The sequence below is a fragment of the Solea senegalensis genome, linkage group LG5 (assembly GCF_019176455.1).
Source record: "Solea senegalensis isolate Sse05_10M linkage group LG5, IFAPA_SoseM_1, whole genome shotgun sequence".
Lineage (NCBI taxonomy): Eukaryota > Metazoa > Chordata > Actinopteri > Pleuronectiformes > Soleidae > Solea > Solea senegalensis.
Genome location: NC_058025.1, coordinates 14,503,151 through 14,527,546, shown reverse-complemented (window position 1 = coordinate 14,527,546; position 24,396 = coordinate 14,503,151). Strand labels below are relative to the sequence as shown.

The 24,396-nt window shown below is 40.5% G+C and overlaps 1 protein-coding gene across 2 annotated transcripts in view; it reads right to left on the bottom strand.

The window, feature by feature from the left end:
* Positions 1–24,396, bottom strand: part of LOC122769593 (ADP-ribosylation factor-like protein 15) — a 92,446-nt gene that overhangs the window by 20,400 nt on the left and 47,650 nt on the right. For both annotated transcript variants that reach the window (XM_044026237.1, XM_044026236.1), the window contains exon 4: positions 22,282–22,490. In XM_044026237.1, the coding sequence (XP_043882172.1) occupies positions 22,282–22,490 (209 nt within the window). The remainder of the gene's footprint in view (positions 1–22,281; positions 22,491–24,396) is intronic.

Here is a 24,396-nt window from a genome sequence, read left to right as displayed (position 1 = left end):
TTTTTGTAAGTCACATTTTTTTTCCTTTCCTTTACTTTAAAAACAACTTCCAGATGAACAGGATGGATCAGTGTTTGGTGTGTATGGGAATCAAACACACCGTCAAACCTTGTTGCAATAGACATTTCCGCAACGTTGAGTTGGGAGGGTTCTGGTGTAGGCCCCCAGGCTCGACTAATCCTACCTAAAGTGTGTGTCCATTAGACCAAGTAATCAGGAATGTGCTGCAAACAGGTGTGTTAATAATGCTTATTAAACAAACGTGCCTTTACTGCTGTCTGCTGTGGATACCTGGAGTTGGTGATGTCACAACAGGCAAGAGGTGGGAGGGAGAGAGGAGGAGGTAAGGTTAGTGAAGAGTATTTTCACAGACTGGCGAGTTCAGACAGAGAAGTTGAGTGAAAATAGCTCAAGGGGCAAACAAGGTAACCTCTTTCAAAAGATGCTTCAGGGGGTGTCTGCCAAGTCCCACACAATGCTGTCTGCAGTGAATGTCTCTGTTGCAGTTGCACTGCACTGCAGAACAAAACACCTTTAAATGTCTGGCTGCATCTACTTAAGGGCAGAGGAAATCTTCTGAAACTGTCCAAAACTGAATACCTGTATATCTCATAAATGCACCACCTAATTTGCAACATTCAGTGAATTATTAGAATTGTAATGTACATGTTTGTGTCATTACAGCTCATTTTTTCACCACTACTATATTTTTAATCACATATAATAGTATATGTTAAAGCCATACCAAAGAAACCTGGATCAATGTCAGAATACAGTAGCCATACATGTGATGAGATCATAACGCGCACACTGTACAAAGGAATGCAGACACTGCCCACCCCCCGACTGGTGTGCTGGATTAAGCCTGGCCCATAAACATGTTGCACTGAATCATGAACACACGATGCCAGTGACATCATAACCACAGAGGAGGCAGTCATGAACACCTAGCGTGGGGCTATAATCAGATCTTCTACATGGCAACAGTTGTCAAGAATACGACCAAGAAAATAACACTGCACAATCTACTTGGTGATGAGCATATTCCTTCTAAGACATCTCTATGATTCACGGCGATGGCTCCTGTTGTTTTGGGGGTGGGGGGGCCGTGTGACAAGTCTGGACACATTCATGCCAGCCAGGGCATCCTCATTAAGGGGCCACTTGGTTCTAAAAGTAGAAAAGAGGTGGGGCACGGGGATCAAATGGCCAGTTGTTTACAATGTGTTTGGCCACTAACATAGACAAGAACCTCACAGACAGGAAAGCAGGCAGTTGATTTTATTCTGGGAAAGATGACACAGTGAGAGGAGAACACATTATATGTTGGTTTGTTATGTGATTATATAGAGAGCTGTTCATCAGTTTGTTGGGGTTCCCAAGATGCCTTAAATGCCACGTTAAATAAACTGTTCCCCTCCCACCCCCCACCTCATCCATGGAAAAAAAAAAAAAAAGCACAGAAATGAGTGAAGTGAATGATGTGTGGAAGCAGGAGTGGTGGATTTAAGTGCTACAAAGTGACTGGCCATGCCCTCTCTTTGTGTTCTAAGGCCAGAGTGCATCCTCTATGAGTCCCCTGACATGCTCAGGCCTCATTCATGGGTAATGTACCAGACAGACCAGATTAATCCCCCTTTTTCATCCTCTCCGCTCAGCCGAGGAGGCCCTCCCTACCAATGCCTTTTTTTCACCCACTTTCTCTGTTGTCCTGTTTGTCAAGTTGACAGAGATGCTGCTAAATTGCCTGAATCTGGAAATGTAAAATCTGTCAGAATATGAATAGAATATAAATACTGAGGTATTTCAGTCAAATATGGTCCAAATAATTACAAAATAAATACAGTAGTTCCTTTAAATCACAGAGAAAAAATAAAGTGCTTAAAAAGCAACCTCATGCTCTAAGGTCAGTGCTGGGAGCCAATGCAATGTTTACATATATTCACTCATCCATCTTGCTCACAATGGTGATGGAGAAGTGTTGAGCAATGAGGCGTTCTAGTCTAGTCCATGGCCTATTTGTCTCCAATGAGCAGTGGCTGCACAAATGTAAATGGCTTAAAAACGTTGATTACATGCTTCTTCACTCACTTGAGTAAGACATAACACTGGTGTGAAAACTCAAAATAGTAAAAAAAATCTACGTGTTTAGACGGCAGTCAAACAAGAGGGTTCAGACCCATTCACAAACATGGATTGGTTTGGCAATGACACATTAAGGGTATTTACAAGTTAAAAAAAAAAATGTAATAACATACAATACACCTTTTGGAAGCTTAACACACGATAACACAAACGTGAAGCATAAAAAATTGCACTGATGAAACTTGAAGCAACAAGAGCCAAAAAGAAAGTCTGTCTCGGCAGGAAATTGTTCGAAGCAATTCATTAGCCTGAGAAACTTGCATCCAGACAGCAGGAGATTCTATAGTAATTCATTCACGACAGTGGTATTAATCTGTATGCAATCTATATACGTACACATATATATATATATACACTATATGTACATCACAATCAGCTGATTGTGGCATACACGTTCACAAAGCCACACAAATAGTGCCTCTTCACCGCCGACTTAGACACTGGCACAGTCACAAACCCAGACAGACAGAGTGAAAGAAAGCAAAAAAAAAACAAAAAAAAAAACAAGAGCTGGCATATGAGTAAGGTCCTCAGGTTTGGCATCTTGTAGGGCTGGCAGAAACACAGCTAAAGATGGCTGAGTGCATTCACAGCGCTGGCAGGACAAATGGAACTGTTGTTTGGGTTCAGAGGAGCTGGTCCTCAAAAAGGACACAGCAGGAGGGAGGTGGAGGGGTGGGCAGACCAGACAGGGACAGACGAGGACACTGGAGCAGGGTTGCATGGCTCACACCACCCACATCAGCTCCAACAAACGGCATCTAACTGTTCCCAGAGGGGAACGTTTGTGCAGGAAAAGCGGCAAAGCAAAAGAATGGCTATAAGGCTAATAATTTGACCACGTTTATCAAAGAATGTCATGAGATGTTTCTTTCTCTTGCTTTTAAATGCTGTAAAATTGAATGATTTTGGTTGATATTTTCCTAATTTAAAGTTAACCTGTATTTAGTGAAATAACTGAGTTTTAAGTTGTGGTGAAGTCGGGACATTATTTATTCTTAAATGATCTGTAATCGGGTAAATCAGGTCGTACTACCACATTCTTTTTCTGTCTTCTTTAAACCCTTTTCTTAGGCACTTTTTTAAGGGGTAATCCAGATCACAAGAGCTGAGGAAGAGTGTCTCATGGCCCAGACAGCCCAGGGGACTCATCTTTCATCTGGCACGATTAAGACACAAATCACACAGGAAGAGCGAAAAACTGCCCAGTGAACTACACACAGGGACGGTTAGGTCTTAGGATGTGTGTGGGAGTGAGTTTGGTGCACACACTGATGCAAGCTGAGTTTAGAAAAAGGTTTAGGACGAAAAAGATGACCACAGAAGATGAAAATCACCTTCTCTTGTCAGCAGCTTTTACTCTATTATGTTGGAACAGGTCATGAGAGTTCCAGGGACCTGTTATTCGTCAGGAGTTCCAAGTTTCTGAGCAGTCAACTTAAAAGGATTTTTGAAATGTAATTACATGAATATAATATATACTTGGGCATGGTCATTGTATTTTACACAAGTGACAATGCTCTGAGCACTGCCTGTGCCGGGATGCAGCAGCGGGCAGGCACACAGGAGCTCAATAAAATATGGGGACAAGAGGAAAAAACTCATTTTAGCCACATAACAAAAGGCCCACCTGATGACTGACCATTAACAAATGACGCAATTTTAGTTAGCAGGAATTCAAAATACATTACCTTTGTCCATTGTGTTGTTTTTCACAATTTAGATTGCAGTAAAGCTGAATTACGTTTATGTGATGGTCTATCACAGATTAAAAACCCAAGAAATGGTGGTTCCAATGAACTACAAGCATGGTGAGTAGGGCAGGGAATCACTGCTAATTTCCTGAATCTGATTCGATTCCCATACCAATTTTGATGGGAGATATGATACACTGCACATTTTACAAAGATTTCAATGTCTCTAACCTGGTGCATCAAGTATTTACATGAATGCACTTTTTATTTTTCGCCCTGTCAGCTGGGATTGGCACCAGCTTCTCCCGTGACCTTCATGTGGTAGTTGTAGATGGTAATTCAAACTATAACATAACATAATATATCTCCTACAGACATTTAAAAGTGACAAGTTGTCCAGCAGAGGGCGCTGTGAGTGCAGCTTGGCCTGTTTCCATGCCCTCTCTGCTCATCAGAAGAAGACAACTGTGACGTGATGTTATGTTGGTTTGAGGTGACAACTGAGGACACAAACAAACAAAAGTGTCCTCCTGAGTGGACAGGTATTACATACCACGTACATAAATGAAACAAATCTGCTGTTAGTTAACTGTTAGCTTCGCCAGAGCTAACAGTTTCTCTGTCTCTTTAAGCTGTGGTCTTTATGATTTTGAAACATTTATCATACATACACTCTATGCTCACATACTCTGTCACCAGTCATCATTATACTGTTTCCCTACTTTTGAAAGGTTCTCCCACAACAAGTGTAACCATTGTTATGAGCCTCCTTATATGAGGGTTGGATCACATTTTCTTTCAGTGGTCTGCGTGAAAAACCTGACACACGATCACAATGTGGACAGAATGCAGACAACAACCCAATTAGCATGTGTAAACACATATGGTGTGGTCGGATTAATGATAAAACAAACAGCATCTCGAGACAAAGATCACATTCTCGTCCCATGGGTGTGTGGGTTCCAAGTGTACTGTTTAGATGGAAACAAAAAACACATGTAAGTAGACCACACCGAAGTCCTCTCTAAATATAGGACTGTTTCTATTTGTAAGCAAAACCTACATTATGCAAGGATATCCAACATATCCACCAACTGGAGATGATGAGTAGGGGCTAATGGCATGCACACTCGATGAGAAGAAAGCAGTAGCCCGTACGGTTTAATAACTCCATTAGTCTGATGTTATCTCCCTTAAAGAATGTTTGAGATAATGCCGTGAGTATAATCACACCCAGGCAGGCCTGTGCTGTTCAAGACACCTGGTTTGCAAATCCCGTCGGTCACATCTCCATTTCTGGTAGACATTTTTTAGAGCCATTAAATGTGCCTTGCTGTGCGTCTGCAGACAGGGTGGTCATGGCCATTTACCAGGTCTGGCTCGAGCAAAAGACTGAAGTCAAAAACAAACCGACTCCTCTGCACCAAATTCATTTTATGCAGTATTTGCAAATGTATTAAAATCACAGTATTCTGGCAGATCAATGTTACGCTGGATAAATGATGACCGTCTATGAACAAAGAAACGTTCAACAGTCTAATTCAGGCGATGATTTACTATTGAATTGCTGCATCTTCTTTTTATGGTTGTCTTTCTGTCTGTCAACATTCATGAGAGTTAAATTAACAGCTGTTTTAGGAGGTGTTAGTAATACTCGACTCGCATAATCCTTGGATACTAAATATTATTTATAGCCCCTCGACTAAGCTGTTCCCCTTTGGCAGGTTGAAAAGCAGAAACGTTTCATGAAAAGGAATATGCAGCATATACGAGTCCCTTGAACTTCACTAAGCAGAATACCAGAGCTGGTATGTAAAAAAACAACAACTGTGACACATAAAATTAGCTGCTTTTGTAAAAACTCTCCATTAACAAGGCGGGAATGTGGATGCAAACTTTTTTTCACTCCTCCTTTGAATAAGGAAATGCGCTTAAATATGCATTGAATCATCCATATGTCTGTTCTTTTCACTGAAAATAAACCTTCAGATGACCATAGAGTACCAGAGAAGTGGCTACACTATGAAATGCCAGTAAATCTTCCAAGGTAACACCAGCAGCCGCAGGTAAAACCACAGCTAATGATGATGATGATGATGAAGTGCTCCAAGTTGGTGTCCCAAGTAACACTTGGTATAGTTGTACAATTAAAACTGGGTTATACAGCCGACTGTCATTAATTCATTATTAAATTTCATTCATTTATTCGACTGTCCACACAAAATGATTTAAATACTTTTACGTCATCCTCCCACTCAGTTCATCGCCAACAAAGCACACTCGCTCCCTTCAGAGATACTGGAAGTGCCACACACAAACAGTGTGGCACTTCCAAAAATAAGGTCTATATTAACATTACAGCACTGACAGACGTGCACTGACTTTAATGAATCCCAAAAATGTACAGATGTGCAAAACCTTACACACCTGCAAACACACACGAACCACTTCTTGTGTCTTTGACAGCCACGGCAGATGAAGCCATATACTGTTTACATGAAAGACAATGCTTTCTGATGCAGATGAACACCTCCCACGCAACTACCACCCTCACAACCTCCCTCTTGGCAGAGCATACCAATTTCCACCTGGATGGTCTTCAACTATGTGCCAAGAGGATATCACGACAGCTCCATATCCTCTGTGTGACAGTGTAATTCCCTCTGCCCTGCAGCAATGTCTGCAAAACTCAGACAGTTTACATGTTCATGTAGCTACATTGCACTGGGGAAGAGAGACTTGCCAAGTATTCAGTGCATTCATTTAATTTCTGGCGCGCACACAGTTTAACCCCTCTCACATCTACTGTCAAGTCAAAGGGTGTTTGATCTTTTTCCAGCTCACTGTATGGCAACCAAAAGCAAACAAGCTTCAGTGACTGTTGAGTCGTATGCTTTGTTACATTTTAATATGTATTTACTGCTATTTAAATTGAGCCAAATTACAGAATCTGGCTATAGCAGTGACAGTACAACAATGTATCATGTTCCAGACACTATTCTACCTAAAAAAACAAAACGTTCATAATAAGGTTATATTGTATTTCACATGTGATTACAGTACTAATGTAGAAAAATACATTTCAATCACTCAACATTTAATTAAATCTTCCAAAATATAAGTCAGGACGTTCAGATCTGTGACAGTTGAGGGTTTTTTTTTTAAATCTGTGATGAAATGTAACATGTTTTCAGTGAAATACAGTGAATGCCAGAAAGCCACATCATTATGATTACTTAAGACTTCAAAAGCCTCTGGCCAAGTGCCAGTATATTACAGTAACAGAGTATCATACCACCTATGTTGAAAAAAAACAAAAAAAACAAGAGACAAGATAAAAACACAGTTGAGAGCAGATTGCTTCACTTGCATTGCCTTGGGTGCAGTTTATTGTAAAGTTCATTAATTAAACCGTTATTAATAAAGTAGCTTATAATTGGGTTCTGGGAAGGGTTGAGGCTCATTTCTCATTGAGACTATAAGAATTTTCTCAACTCAGTCTTCTAAGGATTACATTCCCACCCAACTAAAAGCAAGGGACCCTTAATTCTGCCACAACCATTCCCTACTTATGAATGTGGTTATGTGTAGGCATAGTGAGTAAACTGTGGTAAGGTATGAGCAAACAAAGCACCTGGTTAGAGTTAAGAAATTAGGATGTTTTTCACCTCATACCGTCAACATCCTTTCCATTAAAAAAAACAAAAACACACACCACTTTAAATGTCATGGTGTTAAGTACAACAACACACTGGATGTCCACATATTGGCGTAAAAACACACAACACTGTTTGGTCTTGAACTGTAAGTCTGCTGCTTGGCAGACTTCTCACTGTCACTCACCTTGTCACACGTCACCTCCCACCCCTCCACCTCCAGGGTTCGAATTTCACCTCAAATAGTTGTGAACTACATCACTATAGCAATGTCAAAAACAACATTCCTTACTAAATGTAATCTGAGAATGCCGTTTATTGGTGTGGTTGTGTCATTTGTGTGAGCTGGGAGCTCATTTTCTAGTCTTGACACATTCAGAGTGTCTCACTATATAGTTTGGCCATTCACACCTATTCACACAAACATTCACACAGTGCATCTATATGTAGCACCAATTTAGCGCACGTTGCCAGAATAGCTGCCAGGAGAAAGAGTAGAGGACCAGGGAATCACGGTGCTTTTCGTTGGAAGTTGAGCTACTCACTAATGACGGCTGCCCTAAGGGTGACTGGATGTCGACCGGTGTTGATGCACACAGACCTCATGGATCACATGACAGTTTTGTACATTTGAGTATCAAATGTTTTCAATAAAACCTCCAATTCCAAACATTGGAGAGCATGACTGCAAAACTTTGCAGAACACGGAAACATGGAGCAGCAGTAATACCTGGTATTACACTATGTCCACACAAACAGAACTGCATTACTGACCGTTTTATTTTTATGAACACTCAGCCTATTCGGTTCATGTTTGCACATGTAAAGGCATAGATTAAAAGTGAAAGTGTCTCTATGTGAGACTCAGCAGAGACTTATCACATGAATAGAGACAACAAGGTGACACATATGGGCAGTAAAAACATTATACACCAGAGCTACAGTCCAGACTAACTTAGCATTGGTTGCACTGGGGCGCCTTTTTCATTTCGTTGCACCAGCACAAAATCTTCAAATTCTTCAACCTTCAGCAACACAATTTTAATCCCACATCTAATGTTCATCAAAGCTCTGATTCATATGAAGGATATAAATATAAAATTGCAGTCTTCTCGTTAAAGAAATCTACCTGGCTGTCAAATGCTTTTAGACCTTGCCTGTCTTTGGCAGTGTGTCTGTCCGTATGTAGCTGAGTAAGTTCCCAGACAGTATGAAAAATGAATTCAGGATTTTTATTTTTTGACAAAGAAAAGGGTGTTACAGCTCACCAGAGTGAGCTGGATACAACTAACCAACAGCTGAAGGAACAAACAGAAGCATATGTTCATCTTTGTTTTTAAACCGATTCTCCACCACCAAAGACAGACAGCCAACACCAAACACCCCCCACTCTTAAAGCCACGCTAAGACTATCAGACAACTAAAGCTGCAAAAGTAAAATGACCTGTTGACTGTTAAAGCCCTTGAGAGAGTTTCTGTCTGGTTTCTGGTCTCATCTATCAATCCCGAGAATTGATGATATATACCTGATTGTTTTTCCACAGGCTGAAGACAGTTGGACAGATCATAGATGCACAGATGTGGTGTTCTAAGGCTCTGTGCTAGTCTCCATGTCAATTTGTCCTTGGGCAAGACACATAACCCCATGTTGCTCCTGACGGCTGCGTCGGCAGCGTGTGAATGGGTAAGAAAGATGTGTGATAGAACAATAAGCTGCATGAATGCGTGAGTGAATAGGTGTGAATGGGTGAACGGAAAAAGGGTAATTAACACATTAAAATATGTCTGTGTTTTATGCATTATGTTGTATGTACAGAAATCCCAAGAAAATTCAGGTTGTTTCATGTTCTGTCCCCCCTTTCTCCTCTCTCCCAACACACAAACTGGCGCTGTAGTTGTGCCCTACTGGCCTGCAGGTCAGCAGACGCGCCAATAACCCGCAAGTCCTTGACACAAGACAAATCTGAGCGCTTTCATCTGTGTCGGTGGGTCGCCCCCTCAAAGCCTTGTTACAGGATTGGCGCTCACCAATTAGCACAATTAGCTTTTGGCAAGCTGCCGGTGGTGTCACATGGCACCAGCTTTGCACTGATGGTACCTGACAAGCTCACAGATATGTCATGTCTGCCATCACAGGGGGTTGGCTGCAAGATGAACGGGAAAAGAAATATGTAGCATAAAACAGATATCCATGTAGACTGATGTAGAATGCACACAAAAAAAACTGTATGTTATTTTAGGGTTCTAAAGCTACACTGAGGTGGTATTCCTAAAATGAATTTTATGAAGGGCAAAAACCTTACTCACACAGAGCTCACAACTGAAGCACAAAGGTGGTCAAATAAGCTCAAAAAAAGACATAGGAACAAGAAAAAGAAAGTCTTATGGATCTGTTAAAGGAGCCATGTGTAAGATTTAAAAACATTTAATGGAATGAAGTTGCAGCTGAACATCCCTCACCTCACCCTTCCCATCCAAGTGTGCTGGAGAACCTATGTCGCCTTCAGTTAGCATCAAAGATCAAGAGATGTTTAGTTTGTCCAGTAAATTTTACTTACTGGAACTTTAAGGGTTTTTTTTTCTCTTGGTTTCTATAAAATTATGTTTTGTGAGGAAATAATTCTTCTTTTTTTTTTTTTATCAAGAATGCTCTATTGAGGGCCTCACAGATTAAAAAAAATTCAAATAAAGCGGCTTTATTGGGGGAATCCAACCCAGGCAGGGGTTTCCTATCTTTTCAGGAGAAAAATATACACGGGTAGTTTAGGTAGAGGACATCTGGAGGTGGTTATGTCACAGAGGAATACAGATGCTAAAACACTGAGACTTTGTACAGAGCATCATTATATCCATGCAAGTGAGTTTACTATATATGTGTGTGCCAAAATGCACACAAAACAGTACGACATGGTCCCGGCACGACTTGCCTCGCCTCAGCATGGCACAGTTATTTTGCCTGGTACTGGTACTTTTTTTAAGTACCTGCTCTGACGAGGTTCCAAGCGAGCTGAGCCGATACTATGCGTGATGTCGTCAGGCTGCCGGCCACTGATTGGTCAGAGCGCCGTCACAGGAAGAGGCATGAGCGTGACGTCCGACACAAGAATCAAGGTGAACAATGCTGAACTGTAGATCAATTAAAAAGACTTAAAAATCCTGAAAACGTGGGTTAATCGCCAACATTTTGCATGGAAATGTCTAAAATTTCTTTAGTATTTAGCAAAAAGCCGGCGATCGCAAGCAGCGAGCCGCTGTATTTCAGTTTGCGCTCCGGAAGTACTGGACAAATCTTTCTATTTAACTGACTCTAATGATTCAGTACACTGAAAACAGCTGCTTTACAAGTCACTAGTCACTAGTTTGTGTGTGTCACATGTGTGTAAAAAGAAGTCATGGCAGTTTCATGCAGCCGTGCAGTGATGAGGACGTACTATAGTAACGGAAAACCAACCAAACTGCGTAAAGTCGAGCCGTGTCAAGGCAAGGCGAGGCGGTAATATGCAGCGGAAACTCACCATTTGAGTCATAATTAGGGCCAACAAAAGCTTTGACAACCGTGGAGATGCAAAATAAGAGCAAGACAACTAGACAGTGATGAAGCACAGGAAATAAAAGGTGTTCCAACAGCAGTTTTTGGTACAAAAATGTTCACATAGACAGATAATCAGGTTATTACCAGATATATTTGAAGATGAATGCATCCATTGTCCAAAAGCAAAGCAGTAAATGCACATTTTTATCTTAAGATAAGATAATACACAGAAAATAATGAAAAGAGGGAGTTGTTGGCCATCAGTTCATCACTGATGCAACGGCTTGGTGGGACTGTGTTCCAACTACAAAGCTGAGCTACATTTAAAAACATAGCTAATGCCCGTGGCCTGGATACAATTGCGGTGCTGATAAAAGAGACCCAGACGATGGGCAGGGAGATAAGCTGAAGGGGAGGTCTGGGGCACGGACATTGTGCCACAATACTGTTCTCACTTGCAGCTTTGTGTTTCCTTGGCCCTCTCGCTTTTCCTTAGCCTCAGTGGTGTAATCTCTGTGCCTGGGCGCACTGAGTCTTAGGTAACACTACTTGAGATCAGTATCTTCCCTCAAAACAAGAAGCCAGGAAATGTTCCGTCTGTCATTATCACAATTCAGCCAGCACTGTGGTTTTCTTGCTTACATCAAATCAATTCTTTATGGTTTCTTCCCAGAGATTTCAGGCAAGTTTGTTTTTTAAACCTTTCCAGCTGAGGACAGTGAAAGAGAGGGAGACTACAGCAACTGTGTATGTGTGTAGTCGTACTGCAGCTGCATTCTTGAGGGTATGTGACCACATAACACCATGGTGTGTGGGGGAGTGTGACACAACAAAGACGGGAGATTATGGTGAAACGGTTTGTTAATGTAAAACACAACTGTTTTGATTTTCACGGGCATGCATGCAAAAAAATGAGCACATCTGTACAGCTGCTTGTCGATGGGCGTGTTGGAGCGGCACACCTTGTCTGACACCACTCAGGTGCATTTGGACGTTTGAACAAAAGACAAGTCAAATGAGCAGCTTAATTTTCTGGCCTGAATACCACAGACACTGAAATAAAAACATTCCCATCTCTTCTTTTCTTTGCTCTTCCTGTCACTGGGTTTCTCCCTCGCAAAACAGGTCAACGTTTGCAATTCACATGAAATCCACAAAGTGCACACAACACCTTGTCATTAGTTAACTGCGTCACAGCAATTAAAGGAGCTGAATGAGTCGGCTGCACGGTTTACTGTTGATTTTACGCAAATGAAGCAAAATGACGTCACAGTGACTTAATTAAATGTCTGAAATAAGTGTGTTCCCACTACACTCTGCTACTTGCTCTTACTTGATTTCTGATTTAGGGATTTAATCCTGGGGTAAAAAGATAATCACATTTATGAATTGATAAATGGAAACAGGGTGTGTAGTATCTACAGTTTCTTTCTTCCTGAAAGCTAACATAAGTCCTCCATTTATTTTCTACAGGTTCTGGAAAACAATTTGGATTTGGCCACACAGTTTTAGACACATGATAAACTAATTAGTGAGCCTTTCATGGTTTATAAGCTAACAAGGTGTTTGCTTTGTAAAATGATCTGTATCATTAGTGTTTAGATGTTTGCAATATTTCTTTCGGAGAGTGACACCAACATTTTCCAGGAACAACATCTGTATACATATGAGTATTAATCCACATGAATCCAACAGTCAAAGTGAGAAGCCTTCTTGCCGACAAGAATAGATAAACGTAACATTATTGTTAACCTTTATAAAGGAAACAATTTCATGGACAAGTAAACACACAACTCTTACGGACAAAAACAAAAAAAGATAAGAGCAATAGGTCCACACAGTCCACCGTCATTTGGCACCATCATGAGGATATACTTAAGGTTTATTGTGCGGAAAGGGTGCAGTCTGGTTGTCTTGTCACAACACTCTGTTTGAGCCCTGAAGACACAGACAGCGTTATCCTCTTCTTGTCATGGACAGTAGTGCCTGGAGACTAGAGACAAAAAGGCTACAATCTTCTTTGGAGATAGAGTTAGAGACATTTGTGTGACGGAGGAAAATCCTCAGAGGAAGGTGTCATGTTTATCCAGTGACGTAGGCTATAAAATCACCTTCATGCCGTCAGGATTGCGATAACAACAATTACTACTAAACCTACTACTGGTAATAAAAATAATTTTACAGCTCAATGTGCTTTTAAATGAAGAAAAGGGAGAAGTAATAGGGGAGACCTATTTTTCATAAACAACCTGATGCAGTCCAGACAACATAAGGAATTGCGAAACAAAAACTCAAAACAGAAAAGTACAGAACTGGCAGGTTTGTGCTTGGGAAAAAAAAGCTCAATCTTTGAGGATGAGTGAACTATCCCTGTGTAAAGTCGTGATTTACTGGCATGTGAATATTTGTGGTTTAGAAGGAATAAAGAAGCTTGTTCGGGGTTTCTTTTAGATTTGCATACACATATGTACCCAAACACACACGGTCTAGGTTCATTGCACCACATTATATCCAATCAAGAGGAAATACACACCCATCACTTTCCACACTGCATCTTCACTCTGATAGTTCCCAGTCAACATCCACGCCTGTCAACCTAGCCAATCCCCAAAAAAAATCCTTGAGGAGGTCAACTGAGAGATTAAGACCCTTCAAATGGGGTCATGGAGCTCAATGATCAAACAGAGCACCAGGCCCAGCCCCCACACCCTTACTCCACCCACTTTATTTTAGGAAGCTCCATAATAGAGACAAAGACAGGCTAACAATTACTTCCCGACGCCATGACCCAACTGGCCTCTTAATCTCAGCTGGTGGCCTCACCTATAGCTGTCACTGACAGCTCCACCAATCGGTGATCAGAACATCTCCATTAAAGATGAAGGATTTGCTCTCGGGGTCCCCCTACAGTTGGTAAACGGTATTGTTTGTTACAGTTGTCACTAAATATGTGTTGAGGTAATGTGCAAGTGTTGACAAGTCAACAATACCGGTGAACGATGAAGCAGGTCTTCAGACCTCAGACCAGGTATAATAGCCTACAGCATTTTATACAAATATGTTATTATACAGTTTCTTATTTTTACATATATTAGAAACAAAACAAAATGCTGTAGCGTATGCCATTAAGTATGCCTGATGAAATCCTACATTGTGTCACTTTAATTGGGTGAAAGACTCTCAGAAATTACAGCATAAATGAAAGTTTATACTAGTTATCAAAGCCAATGGCATGAAATGCAGTACTCTAGTCAAAATATTTTGTATAAGACAGGTGTAGCAAGTAGGGAAAAAAAAAGACTTTACAAACTGAACATGCATTTTCGTAGGTTAAGTCCATATAAATCTGTTTTTGTTTACGCCTGTTATCCACACTACCCCGGCATTTTAGTAATCCAAAAATGAAGAAGTAAAAAAAGAAAGAAACTGCCTCCATTTTCATTTGAAAACTGAGACCTTTGGAAAAGATGACGCAGAGCAAAAAGATCAAAAAGCTCACTTAAGACTTTGACCCTCGTTCAGACCTATGGTCCATATAATTTCCTTTTTCTAATGGTTTAACTGTTTTCAGACAAGAAGACACACAAGAAGGACGGTGATTCACTCAAAAAACTTCTGTTCTTGCACACAGTCATAACATCAGTGCAAATTTGAAGGGCGAGGTCTTTTAGTTTCAGTTGGTTGTTTTTCATTGAATACTCTCTCAAACAAACAACCACAGAGGAGACAATCAACTCCCTGTTTACACATGCCCGGTGTACCTGTATGGTCACACGAGGGATGTTTTTGACATTTTAGTATTGACGCAAATGACTTTTGAAACGGAGCTAATCACACTTTTGTTTTCATTGAAAATGTAGTAGTATGGTTGTACTTGCATTCACACCTGTTGCTATTGTGTGGATTCAGGAGGGCTGGGGTTGGGGAAACAAATGAGATGTCTGACATGGGAAGAACCGCTTGCTGGTTGTGGGTTTTCTATCAGTGCCTGAGCCACATTCCTGTGGAACAACAGGAGAACTGAAACTGGCCGCTGAGGTGTGTGGCTGATGAGGTTTTTTCCCTCCAGCAAACAAGCCTTCCAGTGAGTTACAGATTTTTATATGCTGGAGTGGGCTCAACATTTTTAAAGGTAAATTGGGAGTTTTAAAATGAGGTAAGAGAATGGAGGACATGGAAGGAGATGAAAGAATAAGTGACATGAACTTTGCCAGACCATAAAGGAATAACCCAGTGGGTGCATGTATTACAGTCACAGCGATCTACCAAGAGTCAAGAGTTGAACAATTTGTCACTTGGACTCGACACTGCTGGCAGAAATTTCCCTGATTCAAGCAACTATTATAGTTAACAACCAGTATTTTTACCACAATGTTCTGAAAGGAAACAGTAATCACAGCCAGGCAGATGAATGAATGCAGATGAATGAGTGCTAAAAGAGAGCAAGAGAGGGGAGTGGTGAAAGTGAGAGAGGCCTGGGATTTGACACTTCCCGACAAGTGTTTTATCAATGGAACTGATAGTATTCTAACACTGCAGTTGTGGGAAAACAGGGAGAAACGTGGATGAGGAAATTGGCACACCCTCTTACCACAACTACCTTGTTAAGAAGCTAAAAACACACAAACTCATGACACAACTTTGTACTGTGACCTTTAAAAAAAAAAAAAGCTCATAAAACAGGGCTTAAAAACATAAGCCTAAAGCTCTCGAGGCTTTTAATTAAATACCAATGTGACTAAATATTAAGAAACTAAGAGCCAAGCAAAGGCACAATCAAATTAGGGCTGAACGATTTTGAATAAATATCTAATTGCGATGATTTTGACAGGAAGTGTGATTGCGATATGATTTGCGATATCAAAGGGTATATTAATCATTATTCTCAGTTTCATTCAAAAAACATTTACAATAATTACTGTGAGATCAAGACAATAATGAATCTAAAATTTTATTTTGACACATTTTGGCTGTATTGCGATTTCGATAAACCTTTGATTAATTGTTCAGCCCTAAATCAAATACGATACATAATGCATAACGCGGTGTCAGACGAGTATAAATTCTGAAACTCTATTCAATAAAAATGAAGGGTTCGTTTCAAGGTGACTGGCCAACTGTGACTTAATCTATGCAGTGCAGATGCAAAGTCGCACTTCACCACTCATCAGATGGCATTACAGGATCACCCCCGTCCGTGTGTTTCTGTGTGTCTCTGACACATTCATACATACCCAGTATACAAGTGTTACAATGCACAATACAGACGCAGACATGTTTAACTGAACACATCTGATGGCAGCCGTACTCAAAGAGAGATTTTCACAGCGCAGCCAATTAAACCAAAACATATTGTCAAAATTCCAAATTCCATTCATTCACCAACTGCACAGAGCAGTATGATGATATCAACTTTTAAATGGCTAAAAAGTCATTCATGGTTTACAGTAGGGCTCAACCTCTGAGAGGCTTTTCCTTTTGAAATGGGGTTTGTTTATGTGTGCCATGACAGCATATAAGGAGATGTTCTCTGCTTAGCTTATGATTGTGTCAACAGTGGTCAACAGCAGCCAAGAGAAAATATTATTATACCGGCTAGGATCAGCTGAGAGCAAAAAAAATGAGGCTTATATGAAAAAAACAAAACAATGTCTGCATCAATGTGCCACATGTGTCCGAGTATTAGTGTGTGTCTGCTTCTGTCAAAACACGGCAAATTGATGATTTATGATTGTTTGCATGGCGGTGGGGAGGAGGTGAAAATGTGTCACTGCCTCCAGCGTATTTCTTGCTACAGTTGCCCCGATTTTCCTGAAATCAAGGCAAAAAAAAGAAAGAAAGAAAGTTCAAAAACTATTTAAACATCAACACCATGTGTAATTCAATTGATTGTTTTTGCTGATGTGACACGAGCGAATGACGCATTTGAGTGGATGCTTGCCTGTGTGGTGCAGCTCAGTCAAAAAGCATAAGCCACATTAGATTTAGTCTTGGTACACTGAAAACAGATGTGTTCCAGTTCATACCAGGAATTGTTAAATTTCCTCAGAGTGGACTGAATAATGGGGGGACTGTTGGATTAATTAGAGTTGGAGTGTTTGTTCCAATGAGTGAGGGACAGCCTGTCAACGACAAGAGAAAAGGGACAGAGAGTATGAGGGTGTGACTCCTCTGGGGACTTGACCACACTGTTTTAGTGCTTCTGTGTTCAATTTTGGAGGGGAACCACATCATGGTTCAAGGTTAGATATTACAGCCTCCCCCTTTTTTCCTGAATTCCCCCTCCCCGTATCTTCTTCTTTACTGTATTCTGTATGGCAGCTCTACCCACCTTTCTTTCACTCTCTCTCTCTCTCTGTGTGACTGTCATGGGCTCCTATCATCAGTATCTTTCCCGTCTGCTGTCTCTTCCTCTGATAACACGGGCTTCAATAGAAGCAAAAGGACCACTACCTCTGTTAACTACGCAAACAGAACTTTTAAAAACAAGAGCTCTTCATGGACGCAGTCCATTAGGCCCAGCCATCCAAACAGACCTGCTTTGTTGAGGTGTTATATCAACAGGGTGACCTCCCCTCCACTCCTCCCCAGCTTCCTTGGGCCCCCCAATGGCAGGAGATTGATGTCAACAAGGAATTTTGTCCCACGTTTCCTTCTACCTCCACCAGACCTACCCTGATCCTAAAAAACACTTGCACCAGCACAGAGGGCCCCAGTGAGGCCTACGCCGGCTACGCTGTATTGACCCACCGGCACACTCTCTGACCCTTCACTCTGGCAGTGCAAGGAACACCTTAAGTCACTAATATGACACCGTAAACAAGGACTGCCCCAGAAAACAGCACTAGCAACTGCAAGCGTGTGTGTGTTAAGGAAATGAGCCACCTTGTTCTATCAACAGAGCGGTTGCTGTGAGAAGAAAGCCAACATGGAGACGTCATTTGTGTATAGTGTCATCGCCAGAGGAGCTGCCAGTAGAATTCAGACCAACTAAATTTGGGCTTGTTTCATGGGTGGTGCTTGTCAAACACTCACGAGGAAACAACCTGCGCTGCAGCTGCTGCCTTCGGAGGATTGCAGAGTTTAAAAGGCAAAGTCCGGGATCTGGAGCGGGACGCTTGCAAAACCTCAATGTGTTCCAATAAAACTCTGCATGAATACATAATTTCATTCGTCCGTGGGTGTTATCCAATTTTGCAATCTCGTTCACATGCAGACCTACAGAGACCGACACTGCATGGTTTCCTCTACACGCTTCCTTTCCAGCCAAGGCTGTAACATTATACACCATATAAAAAGTGACCGAGGGAATGTGCTCTTTCATATTTACACATGGGATCATTTAAAACCTTTATATTTTGATGTTCTCTTCTTCAAATAATGTCAAAGTATGTCAACAGTAACTCTTGACTGAGATTGTGATGACAAAATTATCAAAACAAATTACCAAAATTTAAAAGGAGGAAAATGCCCCAGGATATTTCTGCTTTAATGGAAAAATGGTCTGTATTAAATGTGTATAGTGCATTTCTAGCCATAATAACCACTTGGGAGAATTTTAACATTACAGATCTGCCAAAGGTCAAGTGTGCAGCATTTAGCAGGGCTTACTGAAAGAAATTGAATACACTACCCATAAGTATATTTATATAACGGTATAATTGCCTAAAAATTAAAATTGTTTTAGTTTTTTTTGCCTCAAAATAAGTCTTTATGTATAGTTTTGAGAAGAGCCCTGCTTTAAGGAGGCCTAGAGTAGCCCGAACAGAGAAACCGTCTGGAGTCAGAATTTTTCATTTTAAAGTGGACTCTTACTATGCAAACAAAGACCGACGACATCCTTTCTTGTATGTGAAAAAAACCAACACAGCTCCGTGACATGCATGGGAACCGGAGGAGTGAGAGGAGGAGTCCTCATACATATAACTTTATATTTTAATTTTAACCAGTTTCAAATATACCATTGTGTTTTATTTTGTTAAAAAGCTGCTAAAAGTCATTAAATGAAAAATCAAATTCTGTTTGTGTCATGCGATGGTTAGAGTATAGGAGCTAAAAAACATTTTAAACATAATATATGTTTAATTTTAGGCATTGAAATTGTGACAGTGTGAAAATGTAATTCCAGTAGAAGTTGATGAATGCAGTTATGCCTTAATATTCTGCGAGAGCAGAAAGTGCAGACCAGTTTCCATTGTACAAGAGTTCCTTAGAAATCCATTTATATCACTGTGTCGAGCCCCGTGGCTTTAAGTCCATGCATCACTTATGGTATATACAAAGCCTTATGTATGACTTCTTGTTTTAAGCTAGAATGATCCGTGGAATAAACATTTAGACGAGCTTAAATCATTTTAACATTTCAAAGGGATCACAAAGGATGAAACCACACCGAGTCCTCCAAAAGCAAATTGTTATGGTAGATCCAAGGTTATGACACTTTTTTTTTTTCAAAGGATCTTTTTTAAGTGTTACGAATTACTGTAATCCTGAGCATTATTACAACCTTTACTCATAAAGATAAACTATTTACTTAAAGAAAATTCTACGCGATATCGATGCCGGAATATTAGCAGAGGGTTGCATTCTATTCACACTGTAATATTAAAATAGAAATATCTTAAGAAAATGATTCACCTCCTCTAAAAAGTTTGTATACTGTTACCCTCGTAACCCAGTGATGACCTAGTGAACTATGCAAAGCTTCTATAAAGCAAAAGTTTCAGTGAAGTAGCTCCACTGCCCCAAGACATCTCAACGCAATGTGCATTGACCTTAAGCGCGACTCGTTTACTCAAGAAAAAGCTAATGGAAATTCTCATCAATAATGAAAACACACATAGCATAGCGGTTATATACGGTGTGTTATATGAGACCTTTAGAGGATGCGTGCACATGTAAGACTATTTGGGTCTTGTGTAAAAAGACGAGGTTGTACGTCTGATGTAGCCACTTCTACCGTATCAGTGTGCGAGGTACGGAAGACTCATTTGAGAACATTTGCTTTTGACGGAAATGTGAACATTTTGTGCAACAGTTGAAATGATTTCCTTGAGTTTAAACACAACATAATACCTTGCATTGAAAAAATGATTCACTGCGTGTCAATTAACGCAGCCATTCAACTAATTCATTTGGTGTTTCGCAGTGCGAGCTCACATAACCTAAATAAATAAGTGATGAGCTATAAATTGTCGTCGTGCCGTGGGAGATACTGCATCCTATACTGCGTCTAGAGTTCACTCCAAGGCCGAGCAGTGTAAGCTTCCGACAACCCTGTGTCTCAGAATGATACGGTTTTACAAATGCAAAGTAGTATTTCTTCAATTCGGCTTTTATCCTGAGCTGAGGAGACACAGCGCACTTATACTGGAGGAGCCAGGCCAGTGCTAAGAGTGGTTTACCACCTGTCTCTTACATGTACCTTGCTACTTTTCATGTACCTTTCATTTAATATTAAGCAACTCAGCTCTACAGTAAAGCATTTTGACAGCCTTTATTAATAAGTCATATGGAGACATAAATATTCCCAAACTTCCTGGAGACAAACTATACTGAAGCTATGGGCCTCATGTGTAGCAGAGTAACAAAAAGCTCAAAAAAATGTTTATTTTCAACCCTATTTTGGAGAAGAGTGAAAGCAATGCCACAGAAATTTAAATAACACATTACGCCGCTTTGAATGAATAATTATCTTTAAATAAGCTTTAATTAGATTTACTAAGCCGTCTGAGACTTGAGGTGTGGATCTATATCTATTTAATGTTTTCATTAGTGTGCTGTATAAATTCTGGGTAATCACGGGGCATGTAACAATTTACAATTTATGTAACGATTCTATTCCCTTACCTGAGGTGAAAAGTGCCCTAAAACAAAGTAAAATGCAGTATCTTTGAAACATGCAGAGTGAAAACAAACACAGGAGTGTTGCCAATGTTTGGTTAACATACAGAAGCTTTGACCTCTCGCACTTAGTATTTACACCTCTTTTTCTATTTCATTATAACAGCGTGACTTATGACAGGAAGTGGAGCTAAGCTGCCACTAATGAAAACACACATGAGTCCGTTCATGAGTTGGATATAAAGACAGAAGACCAAGAGGAGTTGGATCAGATCTTTCATCATAAATTTTGTTCCATCTTAGCAAAGATTACTGATGACTCACTGAACACTAAGCTTCTTCAGTGACACAGCCGTGACTCAGATGATTATATGCACACATGAGCATGTAACACTTAAAAGGACCGTGTCATTTCAAATACACAGAGGGATTGCAAATAATGAATGTGCGCGCAAAAACATCACTTTTGTACTCGCGACCGAGTTCCGTGCTTTGAGACTCAACAAGTGAGTAATTGTCAGTGTAATCTAGTTCATTACTTACATTTAACTGTTTCCTGCCCCCAACAGCCGATTTCAAAAGAAATCACCAGTCATAAATAATCTATTGATAGAGTGAAATTGATGTTGAGGTCTGCTACAATAAACAACAATAACAGAGTCCACCTTAAAAATAGGAGGACATAGTATGAACACAACTGCATCAATACGGGAATTAGCTTTACCAGATCAGCTTACTTTATGTTAGTCAATGTGAACTGAAGAAGCCCATTAAGAGGCCATTGTTGTCAGGTTTAAAACAAACTGTTGCCAATTCAAATATGAGTAAGATTAGTAGGCTGCCCAAGTAAAACCAATTCATTCAGGTTGGTTCACAGGTTCCCCCTCGTTTATATTCAGTTTGGCTCACAATAGAATCCAGTAGAACATGTCTCTATCACGTCCTACAGCAGAATTCACTTGACTGAAGCGTGGTGGTCTAGACAAGCAACCGCAAACAGTCCCATCTCCAGGCAGATGATGCACACAAGTGCGCCTGTGTTTTCATGTGCATCTGGAACACGACTGAGTATTCTACAGCAACTGATAGTAATAACATCCCACTGTCATACTGCATAAGCCTCCCCATGAGGGACATTGTAGCAAAAGTGTGTGTGTGCATCTAAATCTGTACCTTTTAACGATAACCTCTCATCTGTTGGGCCCACGCCAAACTACATTCCTGAGCTGTGTGGTATCTTGGATTTCATTTTGGTTCTAGAATAACCTTTCTGCACCAGCATTTTTAATAAATGCAAAATGGACTTTGTTTCTTGTTTCTGTCTGAGATGACTTTGTGAGGAAAATGTTCATTTGAGTTGGCGATGCATGGGATGGCATAAACAAACAGCCCTACAACAAGGTTAGGTTACCTGGTTTGGCGTCCTTGCGGCAGGCTTGTCCTGGTGGTTGGCAAGGATGAGGAAAGGCAGTGTACAGAGCTGTGGGTGCTGTAGAGCTGAGTGGAGCTCGTTTCGTGCCGCTTCAAGGTCTTCATCTGATGACGCACTGTCCAATACAAAGACTACACCTTGTGACCCCTGGTAGTAACGACTCCAATATTTCTTGATGTTGTCAGCTCCTGTGGACAGATGTTAGACCATTAAAGGTGCCAGTCAGCCTCTAGGAGATGTCACTGGCATAAGTGATGTTACTGTGAAGACCTAACAACAAGAACACCAAGTGCTGCAGTAGAAGAATCCTGTGCAGAATCAACAATTAATAATAATTTACACAGAAACAGATTTGCCCACAAATGAAGCAATGCTCTTACATAACTACTTGAGAATGTAATTGAATCTGCAGAGATTAAATGTCATTTTGGACCATTATAAGTAAAGCACATCAAGTCACATTAAAGCTGTAGTGCATAACTTTTAAACACAAACAAATGTCCGCTGCAGTCAAACCGCGGCCGAATGAGTTCACACAACGTAGATTACTACACGACTCTCTCTGCATTCCTCAGTATAGCAGTGGTGGTTTGTGTCGCCGGCGATATTCTCTACCATTCTCTACCAGTAGAACGCATAGGAACTCAAACTGTGTGACTATGTGCCTGTGCGTGCCAATCACAGCTGCTGCTGTTCGACTTCCACGCAGCTCGAAGTTTCCTAGACGCAGTTTGGACAGCATTATTGATTGATTAAACATTATTTGGAAAATTACAATAAAAGACAGACACAACACAGACTGTTAAAATAAAAATCTCTTGCATAGCAGAAGGCGGAGTGCTCTCTCTCTCTCTCTATATACACATATATATATAAAAAGGGAGAATATGAGTGCGGGGAGAGAAAAATGGCAAATATGAGGATTTAAGAAATATAATTCTGATCATCAGTATGCTTATTGCAACCGGGAAGTGGAGGGGTTGGAGTAATTGGTAGTAGAGCGCTCCAGTTCTGCACTGGAACTTTAAAAAAGAAAAAGGGCATGATTATCACCAATATAACTTCATTTAGATTTTTCCAACAGATTTCTTCCCTTCCTTTGTGACCTTAAAAAACAAATAGAAAACAATAGTCTTGTTACATGCATGTAGAGTTTAGTTCGATGTCTATAGTATCACTTTGTGTAAAACCAAAACAACACATTTTTCTTGTATGAAGTTTATACTCTTCCCATGCCAAATTTCGCAGCAGCTCCCCAAGTCATTGTTAAAACACAGGAGTGATCCCCAGAGTCTTAAGTAAAAACACACACTCACGGCCTGGATTCCTCACTCGGAGTCTGGGCTTACTTCAAGGCTACCCTGACTATGGGTTCACTGGGAACAACACATGTTTCCTTTTCTATGTGAGAATTTGGATCAATAACGTCCACTGACGATGGTTTAGCTCAACTTAATTTGTTATGTAAGCAAATCAAAAGAAGAGACCTACTTACTCACAAAATGAGTCAGATGTGTTGTTTTTACCACCACCTCCTTCAAATCCTCTCACTTTATGGCCGTGTAAGCGATACTTTTGAGGAACAAGAGACAATTTTCCACAATGTTTAAAAAGCCACAGACTTAAGTCATTCTCAATTGAAGCAAAACACTATCATGTGCTTACTACAACAGACCTTGATAGGTACATTTAGGGCAATAAACTCCCACTCTCAAATCACAAGCCATCCAAATTGAACACAATTTCCCAATTTGATTTGTTTTGTAGCTGCATAAACAAACTCAGACTTAATTTCCTGCCTGCAGGTTGCACACCAATAATACTCAGGAGTGACAAATGCTCACCTAATGAAGAAAGCATCCGTGCAATCAAGACAATGTAAGCTTTTAAATCAGCCAATCAGAATGCGCTTTGTTGACAATGAGACATTCAAATTTAAGTCTGAAATTGCTGTGACACCTTCTGTTAACAATCCTGTCATCACAAACAGGATTTGGCATACGTTTGTGATATCTAAACAATTCAAAACACTATGGACTGGCGATCTGTACAGGATGTGGCAACGCTTTTCAACCTATGTCAGCTGAGCTGGGC